This window comes from Triticum dicoccoides, chromosome 2A (genome assembly GCF_002162155.2).
Source record: "Triticum dicoccoides isolate Atlit2015 ecotype Zavitan chromosome 2A, WEW_v2.0, whole genome shotgun sequence".
NCBI lineage: Eukaryota > Viridiplantae > Streptophyta > Magnoliopsida > Poales > Poaceae > Triticum > Triticum dicoccoides.
Genome location: NC_041382.1, coordinates 455,360,459 through 455,370,993, shown reverse-complemented (window position 1 = coordinate 455,370,993; position 10,535 = coordinate 455,360,459). Strand labels below are relative to the sequence as shown.

Below are 10,535 nucleotides of genomic sequence, written 5' to 3'. Positions count from 1 at the left end.
ATTGTGTCCCTTGGTAGGAATAATGTCTCCCACGTTCTATCCCTATCCCGATGATGCGTCTAGCATCGTCGGAGGGCGTGTGGAGGTTTGTCTCCGTCGGATCTTGCGGGATTCGATCGGTGTTGGTCTTCGGTGGATCTATTTGGATCCGGTCTTCGTTCATCTTCGTTTAGGTGTTTACATGATTGATTCTTCTAATCTATGACTTTCTTTATCGCGATGGTTGCTACTCTGGTGCGCTGGTCTTTTGGGTCTTTAGCACGACGACTTCCCGTCTGTCTACTACAATAAGGTTTGCCCAGCTCCGGTGAGGGAGGGGCGATGACGGTGGCGCGTCTTTGGCTCGCTCCAATGCTTGTAGTCGTCATTAGGTGGTCCACGGACATGCTTGTAATTTTTATTACCTTTGTTGTTCTTTGTACTGCCATAATTAAAGATGAATAGATTGAAAGTTTCTCACAAAAAAAAGTTCATGAGTTTCAACAAATTTGCTCTGCTGAGACAGGCTAAAGACTTCAACACCCTACAGACTTAGATGTAATTTCTATTTTTTGTAAAGTCTTTTTAATGATAGGTACTCCCTCCGTTCTAAAATAGATGACTTAATTATATACTAACTTTAGTATAAAGTTAGTACAAAGTTTGGTCATTTATTTTGAAACTGAGGAAGTAATATTTAGTATATGACTCTCTTAACTGGGGAACATTCACCGGGAGAGGTTGACATTAGCGAATGTTTAGATGGCAGTTTTAGTTATACGAGGGGTGACAGTTTCTTTCTTCAGAGAAGAGCGTTTTCCTTCTAAAATTGTCACCGTTTAATCTCACATCACAACTAAAACCATCAGGAAAGTGCGTAAGCTTGCCACCCCCAACCATCTGCCAGATAACATTACCGTTAATATATGGCCAGTTTGCACGGTGAAGGAATGAGACGGTAAGCTGGAGGTGAAAAACTACCTCTCTGGCTGTCCCACACTGATGCCGCCATTCCACCAACCTCAGAAGTCAGAACATCTCATACACTCGCACGAACAATAAAAAGTTTCGAGAACACCTAGCTGCTCCCCATTTACGTCAGAGCCAGACCAAAACCTGCCGGCAACATCCAAGACCAGCGGGGAGCACTACCTTGACGACCATGGCGACCGCTCCTGTCACGGTGGTGCCGCGCCTGAAGCTGGGCTCCCAGGGTATGGAGGTCTCGGCGCAGGGCCTCGGCTGCATGGGCATGTCCGCCTTCTACGGCCCGCCCAAGCCCGAGCACGACATGGTCGCGCTCATCCACCACGCCGTCGCCGCCGGCGTCACCCTGCTCGACTCCTCCGACATCTACGGGCCGCACACCAACGAGATCCTCCTCGGCAAGGTCGGTTATGTGCTGCAATCATGCTCAGATCTTTGATTTATGGACGCGCACTAAAGGCGCTCGATGTAATGCTCTGCTCGTGACAGGCGCTGCTGGGGGGCGTGAGGGAGAGGGTAGAGCTGGCCACCAAGTTTGGCATCTCGTTCGCCGACGGCAAGCGGGAGGTTCGCGGGGATCCGGCCTACGTGCGGGCGGCGTGCGAGGGCAGCCTCGAGCGGCTCGGCGTCAGCTGCATTGACCTTTACTACCAGCACCGCGTCGACACCAGGGTGCCTATCGAGGTCACGGTGAGTTTCATGTCCCCAACTATTTTTTTGGTTTTTTTTGGAGTGATTTTTATATTTGCTGTGGTTATAGTTGTGATGAATACGAGAGTGGGGACTGCTGGTGATGAGAGAACTCAAATTTCTTAGAACAGAGAGTGGGTTGGTGGAGGCTGGTTCACCGGACGGTTGGTGTCTTATGTCCTTTCGGGCAACTCCAACGCTCATCACCAAACCTCCCCTAAACGTTCGGACTGGCTTGTCTGGATATTTTGCCATCCAATGGTGTCCCTTAAACACCGTGGACGCCTTCGGACGTCCAAAAGAGATTTTTTACGGCACATCATACTACCTCTGGTACCAAGTAGTATTGAATCATCTCAGCCGTTAATTAGCGGGGTAGTTTTGTCAAAAAAAAAAGTTTCCTAATTTGTAAAATCGCTCACGGTGGCCATCCTCATGTGACCTCGTCGTTGTCATCGCCGGTCATCAATGGTGCATGTTCAACAATCGATCAGAGCCATGACCTTCAAGTGGGAGCTATGTCTGTGATCGGGCATCAAATCAATCAGGAGGCCACGGAGCCGCCACTACGGCGTCCTGATCAGCAGCGCCGTCGTTGCTGCAGCTCCCTCTCGGAGGTGCGGCCGCTGCTTGTGCGTGCGTCGCTTGTGTGCATCGGTCACGGCCACCGGCTTGATCGCCGGAAAACAATCGGCTGATCACATACGCGTACTAGTACATCATGACACGATCAATCAATGTATTGTATATGGTGATTTCCTCGGCCAAAAAGACCTCCGGCATGGATCCATCGACTATGTACAATCGTCTCTGTTGCATCTCATGTCCGCCGGAAAATATTTGGCCGAACCGGTCCCTGCAGTCTCGTCAGGGCAGGAGAAGAAAAAACACGGATTTCCCAATACGTGTAGAGTTTTGGTATCTATTTTGTAAGTCTTCCAATTTTACCCCTTGAACAAAATATACTATTGATTTTTTCTAGTTGTATTGGTGGAACAAAATATACAAAATATACCATTGAATCACTGAAAATGGACGGCTCACATTAGTTTGATGCACTGTAAAAGGTCTCGTCCAAAATCCCACAAACCGGTACCAAACCCAGGGAAGGTTTGCGGGCGTTTGGACTCGTGCTACGTTTGCGTCCGACTACACGGCCCCGCCCAAAACCCTTCCCGCACCTTCTGCTCTAGAAACCTCGCCGCACATTCATGCCGCTTAGCGTGGATGCAGAGCTGATGCGACTGGACGGCCGCCTACCCGAATTGATGGGCAGACGGACGTGACCATGTAAAGTAATTGAGGAAGCGTAGAACCTTCGTCTGGGCCGCATTGTATATATATAAGAGACATGCCGTGGCTTACAAGGTAGAGATCGATCGAGAGAGAGATCAGGATCGACTCAATCGGTTACAGAAAGAGAAAACAGAAAAAGAGATAAGAGAGAAGATTACAAGTTCAAAACTACTCTCCTACCTCTACACAACTTATTCTAAGATTCCCCCTCAATCTGAACCGAATGAACTTTTCTAAGGTTAAGATTGTTCTTGAACTCGTTCAACCTTCTTGTAGTAGAGGTTTTGTGAAGCCATCAGCAAGTTGATCACCGGTTGGTATAAAACGAATATCAAGTAGCTTTCGAGCTACTCTTTCTCTGACAAAGTGAAAATCAACTTCAATGTGTTTGGTCCGTGCATGAAAAACAGGATTAGCTGAGAGATAAGTGGCACCAATATTATCACACCATAACCTCGCTGCCTGTGGAGCTTTGATTCCAAGTTCATATAGCAAAGTCTGTATCCACATTACCTCAGCTGTAGCATTAGCTAGTGCTTTATACTCAGCTTCTGTACTTGACCTAGAGACAGTAGCCTGTTTTCTTGCACTCCATGACACAAGATTTGTTCCCAGAAACACAGCAAAACCACCTGTGGACCTCCTGTCATCAGCACATCCTGCCCAGTCTGCATCAGAATATGCAGTAACTAGTAGAGACAATGATTTTGTAATCTGAAGTCCAAGACCTTCTGAATATTTGAGGTACCTTAAAATCCTTTTTACTGCAGTCCAGTGAGTTGTTCTAGGTGCATGTAAATATTGACATACCTTATTGACAGAATAAGAAATATCAGGACGAGTAAGAGTCAAATATTGTAAAGCACCAACAACACTTCTATATTTTGTTGCATCTTCCGGTCCAAGTGCCTCTCCACTTTCAACTGTAAGTTTCTCTGAAGTTGAAATTGGTGTACTTACAGGTTTACATTCGTCCAATCCCACTCTCTTGAGTATATCATTGGTGTATTTTTCTTGTGTAAGAAGTATACCATCCTTTATCTGATTAACTTCTATGCCAAGAAAATAATGAAGATCACCTAAGTCCTTGAGAGCAAATTCCAACTTCAAATCTTTAAGCAAACAAGTGGTAGCATGTGCACTTGAACTAGCAACAATTATATCATCAACATAGACAAGCACAAATATAGTGATCTTATCTCTATGATAAAAGAACAATGAGGTATCTGCTTTAGATGGTGTAAACCCAAGTTGTTGTAGCTGCATATTCAACCTTGAGTACCAAGCTCTCGGGGCCTGTTTCAAACCATACAAAGCTTTATCCAACTTACATACATAGTGTGGTGTACTTCGGTCCTCATATCCCTGTGGTTGCCGCATGAACACTTCTTCCTCAAGAACACCATGAAGAAACGCGTTCTGAACATCTAGCTGGCGTAGGCTCCAACCTCTGGAAACAGCAATAGACAGTACAAGTCGAATAGTAGCTGACTTAACAACAGGACTAAAAGTATCTTCATAATCAATACCAAATCTCTGTTTGAAACCTTTGGCAACTAGTCTAGCCTTGTATCTGTCTATGCTTCCATCAGATTTTCTCTTTATCTTGTATACCCATTTACAATCTATGACATTGTGACCCTGCCTTGGTGGTACTAAATGCCATGTTTTATTTTTCATGAGTGCATCATATTCATGATCCATAGCTTCTTTCCATTCTTTGTGTGTAAGGGCATCATGCAAATGAGTTGGTTCACCAATGTGACTGAGAAAAGCACGCCTTACTCTGTCATACCTGACCGTACCATCGGTATATTCTTTTTCTTTAATAATACCTGACTGTGATCGAGTATGCCGACGAGGAGGTTCTGGTACTGTAGATGCTGTAGGCACAGAAGATCCAGGCGCAGGAGATGTTGTAGAGTCAGGCACAGAAGATCCTGGCTCCTGATCCAAGAAGGATAGCCGCGCAGGATCTGCAGAGAATCCAGGCGCGTGATCCAAGGGCGATCCTGACCCCGCAGGCGCCCCGCTGACAGCGCTGTCGGCGGCTGGCTCGGTACCGCGCGCACCACGTGGGGACGCGGTTTCTTCCGCGCGTGGGCTGGCCCCGCTGTCGGGGTCCACCAGGAGCGGGCTGTCGGCCACAACCGTCTTGGAGCGGGGGAACCCACGCTGGCGTCCACCTGATTGGCTGCATGCCAATCTGCGTCGGATCGCTCGACGACAGAGGCAGGACTGGCACGCAGATCAGCGTTGGATCGCGCGCTGCTGCTGCCAGGTGAATCCGCCTCGTGCTCTGTGCCGTTCCTGTCTTTTCCTGCACACATAAAATCATGGCCCAATTCTGCACAAACATCATCAGAACCACTATTTTCGATGGAATTTTGCACACAGTCAGTTTTATTTAATTCACCCCCGTGATCGGAAAGGAGTGCTATTTCAGCACGGAGAAGGGCTCCAGCGTTAGGATGAAGTTTGGCGAACGGAAAAAGGGTCTCATCAAAAACAACGTCGCGAGAAATATAGATGCGCCCGGTTGCAACTTCTAAGCATTTGTAACCTTTATGAAGATTACTATAGCCAATAAACACACATTGAGTAGAACGAAATTCGAGTTTATGGCGATTGTATGGACGTAGGTTGGGATAGCAAGCACACCCAAATATTTTAATAGAATTGTAGTCAGGTTTTTGATGATACAAACGCTCCAATGGAGTGGTGTTGGCAATGACTTTACTAGGGAGGCGATTTATAAGATAGGTGGCAGTGATGAATGCTTCATCCCAATACTTGAGAGGCATAGATGCATGAGCAAGAAGTGAGAGACCAACTTCAACAATGTGGCGATGTTTCCGCTCAGCGGAGCCGTTTTGTTGGTGAGCATGAGGGCAAGATACATGATGTTCAATGCCTATGCTACGGAAGAAAGAGTTGAGTTTTTCATACTCCCCTCCCCAGTCACTTTGGACTGTCAAAATTTTCCGATCAAAGTGACGTTCAACAAGTTTTTGGAACTCTTGAAACACAGAGAAAACTTCAGATTTGTACTTGAGCAAATAAATCCAAGTAAACTTGCTATAGTCATCAATGAAACTGACATAATATTTTTTTCTTCCAAAAGAATCTCTAGCATGACCCCATACATCACTGAATATAAGTTCTAAAGGAGCATGAGATGCACTATTCGACTTGGGATAAGGGAGTTGGTGACTCTTGGCACATTGACAAGCTTCACAAACAGACTCATTAACTGAACTATGGGACAATAAGAGATTGCCTTTATTGACTACTTGTTGAACTATGATCGATGACGGATGCCCTAATCTTTGATGCCACCTGGCCAAGGAGGGCTTGCTGGCGGAGTGGACTTGACGACGCTTGCGACTAAGTGCTCCGGATGTGATGGGGTAGAGACCTCCAATGCATCTACCGTGATGGAGGAGTTCCCTCGTTGCCCGATCCTTTATGAAAAAGTAACGAGGGTGAGTTTCAAAGAAGATGTTATTATCATTGGCTAAACGAGACATGGATGCAAGATTTTTGTCGGCTTGAGGAACATGAAAAACATCTTTTAGGATTAGATCACGTTTAAGCGTAGGGGAATTAATAAAAGCTTGACCAATGTGTTGAATATCCATACCTCCACCGCTTGCAGTGTGAATTTGATCGTTGCCATGATACTGTTCACGGAGGGCGAGTTGCTCTAGTTCGCTTGTGACTCCGTTGCACCAGAGTCAACATACCAAACCCCTCTCCTCCTTGTTCACGCATGGCAGCAGCAACGTGACGGGAATCAGGAACAAAGTTCTCATCGTACCGATGCCAGCAGTCCATAACTTCATGGCCTGCCTTCTTGCAGAGCTGGCAGCGAGGTTTCGCACGGGAGGAAGGGGGACGGCGGCTGTTGTTGGCGTTGAAGCCACCACCCCCTGCCCTGTTGTTGTAGCCGCTGCTGCCGCTGTTGTTGGTGTAGTCGCTGTTGCCGCGCCCGCGCCCGCCGCCTCGTTGCCCCTGGTGACCGCGCCCACGGCCACGGCCACGGGAGGCAGAGTTGGCGGAGGACTGTCGAACGTTGGTGCCGTGGAGGAGACTAAGACGAGCGTCGAAGCTCAAGAGCTGGCTATACAGCTCCTGAACCGTGATGGGCTCCACCCGTGCAGCAAGAGCCGAGACCACAGGGTTGTAGTCCATGTCGAGGCCGGCAAGAATCTTGGACACGATCTCCGGATCGGAGAGCGCGGCGGCGGTGCAAGCTACTTCATATGTAAGGCTCTTTATTTTTCCAAGATATTCAACCATTGTCATGTTACCTTTTTGAAGATTCGTGAGCTCGATGCGGGTGTTGATTGCTTGAGCTTGGCTTTGGGCAGCAAACATGGCGTGGATGGCATGCCATACTTCGGCCGGCGTCGAGAGCGTTGCGACCTGTGCCAGGATCTCGCGGGATAGGGATCCCATCAAGAATCCTTGGAACTGCTGTTGCTGCGCGTACCAGAGGGATCATGCGGGGTTGAGGACCTGTTCGTCCTTGCCGTCCTTGGTGATGGTGAGCGTGGCCGGCGGTGGCGGGCTCTGCGCGTCGAGGTGGTGCTCCATCTGTGCGCCCTTGATCTGGGGCAGCACGATGGCCTTCCAAAGCAGGAAGTTACCCCTCGTGAGCTTCTCGTGGGGTGGTGATCCGAGGAGAGAGGTGTTGATGGAGGTGGAGGAGGAGGCAAAGGCGGAGGATGATGAGGTGGTGAGCGCACCAACGGTGCTGGCCGTCATGGCGGCGGAGGTGGTGGACATCTCGCTCGGTCGAAGAGGTAGCTAGATGCGATCTTTCCTGATCTATCGAGGAAGAGGCTCTGTTACCATGTAAAGTAATTGAGGAAGCGTAGAACCCTTCGTCTGGGCCGCATTGTATATATAAGAGACATGCCGTGGCTTACAAGGTAGAGATCGATCGAGAGAGAGATCAGGATCGACTCAATCGGTTACAGAAAGAGAAAACAGAAGAAGAGATAAGAGAGAAGATTACAAGTTTAAAACTACTCTCCTACCTCTACACAACTTATTCTAACAGACCAAAGGGTTGAATGCACCGGCGTTCACATCGACGTGGCAACCGAGAAACCTACTTCGGCCGCTGCGTCGCATTGAAGTGGCATCGGTCTGCCTGCCCCTGCTATTTAAGCAGGCTGGTGTGCCGACCAACCCCATCTCCTCTCCTCTCATCACACCGCCACCTCACCTGTCCTCTCCTCTCCTCCACACACCGCAATGAGCAAGTCCGGCAGTGGCTGGTTCTTGGTTCCGACCGGTGGATCCGATGGAGTGAGCTCCGGATCGTGGCGCCGCCGTCCACGGTCTCGGGGGCCGTCGTCCTCCACCGCTCCGTTAGTGAAGGAGGAAGTCGTGCTCCCGTTTGTGTTTTTGGAGTGGTTTTTATATTTGTTGTGGTTAATGTTATGAATACGTACATACAAGTGGAGGTGAAGACTGCAAGTGAGAGAAGTAAAATTTCTTAGAATAGAGAGATGGTTGGCGGAGGCTGGTTCACCGGATGGTTGGTGTCTTATGGCTGTCCTTTATCTGTACACACAACTGTCGGACTGGTCCTTTTGTTCTCATCCTTGTCCATTTATTATGTTGTTATATGATGTAAGCCATGCCTTTGTTTTTTTATGTTGCCAACTAAATTTACTTCCACCTTATTAGGTTGGAGAACTCAAGAAGCTTGTCGAAGAAGGAAAAATAAAATACATCGGATTATCTGAAGCATCTGCATCAACAATCAGGAGGGCTCATGCTGTTCATCCTATCACTGCAGTTCAGATGGAGTGGTCACTGTGGTCAAGAGATGTCGAAGAAGACATAATTCCAACTTGCAGGTACTCCCTCCGTCCGGAAATACCTGTCACCAAAATAAATAAAAGGGGATGTATCTAGACGTATTTTAGTTATAGATACACCCCTTCTTATCCATTTTGATGACAAGTATTTTCGGACGGAGGGAGTATTATACAAAAACCAGGGATCCAGGGCATTTTGTTTGTTGAAAAGTCGGGCGCTTTATTTATCATAATCATTTTACTTGTAAATTTCAGAGAACTTGGAATTGGAATTGTTGCTTACAGCCCACTTGGTAGAGGATTCTTCTCTAAAGGAGCAAAATTGGTTGACTCACTATCAGACCAGGACTTCCGCAAGGTGACTTCCCATGACATTGTGGCTGCAACTTAGTTCTTCATTGTCATCAGATTTCTAAATGTGCAATGATCCAAATATTATGCTTATGCATGATGGGAATGATCCTCATTCCCTTGATCCTATGGAAACTTTTTTAAAGCATTGCCTTGCAAAAAGTAGTTGTTTTGGACATATGTCTAGTCAAACTCCAAAATTTGTGGTACTGATATCTTATTCGATAAATTGTTGATGTACCACTACAAAGGTAATTATTAATGTATCACTTCAAACACGGTAATTCCTATGGTGCCATTGCAAAGATGTCAAATAGGGTCAGTGTATCACCCTAATAAGTTCAAATGGAGCACTTCTGTGTTGAAAATTTTGAAAATAAATTCTTGGGTGTATATTATTAGATGAATAGTAAATCTTGTCGCTGTGTTTTGTATTGATCTCATGCACAAGGAGTTCATCCAAAAGTCCGAACTAATGCAGAAGGGTGAGCATTTTATTTCCACCCCCCCTTCACGTCTAGGCTGCTCCTAGCCTTAGATATGGCATCAATGTAGGCTGCAATTATTTTTATTCAAAAATGTGTTTGTCGGGTCTTGAACTTGCGACCTCTTGGCTCTGATACCATATCTAATTCATGCACCAACCAGTTCATACAAAGTCTGAACTGATGGCGAATGGTGGACAATATATTTCAACATTTTGTGCCTTATTTCATCATTTTCCACCTTGGGGGTAGTTTAGGTATCCCTCAAAATATTGGGTACTCCCTCCGTCCGGAAATACTTGTCCTCGAAATGGATAAAATGGATGTATCTATAACTAAAATAAGTCTAGATACAACCATTTCGAGGACAAGTATTTCTGGACGGAGGGAGTACCAATGATAAATTGACTCTGTTTCACCTCTTTGCAAAGGTACCACAGCAATTACCATGCTTGCATTGATTCACAATTGCATGCATTTGCAAGGGTACATTGACCAAATGTATTTGGATTGGATATATGTGTTAGACCTGCACCTGGTTTGTGTGGCATGTCCTGCATGTATGCATGGTACTCTACCATCACGGTCTATTATCTACTCTCTTTAAGGTTACCTCATGTAAGCAATTTACTCTAGTTATTCGTGATCAATGAAATGCAATGGTGTGTGGCAAGTGTTAGTAGTCTACTACATGGTATTACAGTGTGTCCGCTCTTGTACTCTGTCACTCCGATGATTGCTCTTTTGTTCCCTGCTTCTTAGCACTTCTGCCTCCCTATCTGTCATCTTCCCCGGGGGCAGTAGCTGTTACTCTATTGCCGGCTTTGCGTTGTGCCGAAAGTTTTGGTAACTGGCCGGTATTTTTGGTTATTGGTCAGTTACCGGCCTTACTGGTGTGCCCCGGTAAATG

General features: G+C 46.7%; 1 protein-coding gene across 2 annotated transcripts in view; it reads left to right on the top strand.

The window, feature by feature from the left end:
- The first annotated feature begins 986 nt into the window (after window positions 1–986).
- The window catches only part of LOC119354882 (probable aldo-keto reductase 2), a 12,614-nt gene continuing 3,065 nt past the window's right edge, over window positions 987–10,535 (top strand). The window contains exons 1-4 of one of the 2 annotated variants that reach the window (XM_037621634.1): window positions 987–1,369; window positions 1,456–1,656; window positions 8,656–8,828; window positions 9,045–9,147. In XM_037621634.1, the coding sequence (XP_037477531.1) occupies window positions 1,142–1,369; window positions 1,456–1,656; window positions 8,656–8,828; window positions 9,045–9,147 (705 nt within the window). In that variant the 5' untranslated portion in view covers window positions 987–1,141. The remainder of the gene's footprint in view (window positions 1,370–1,455; window positions 1,657–8,655; window positions 8,829–9,044; window positions 9,148–10,535) is intronic. The other variant, XM_037621633.1, reaches the window with a different exon arrangement.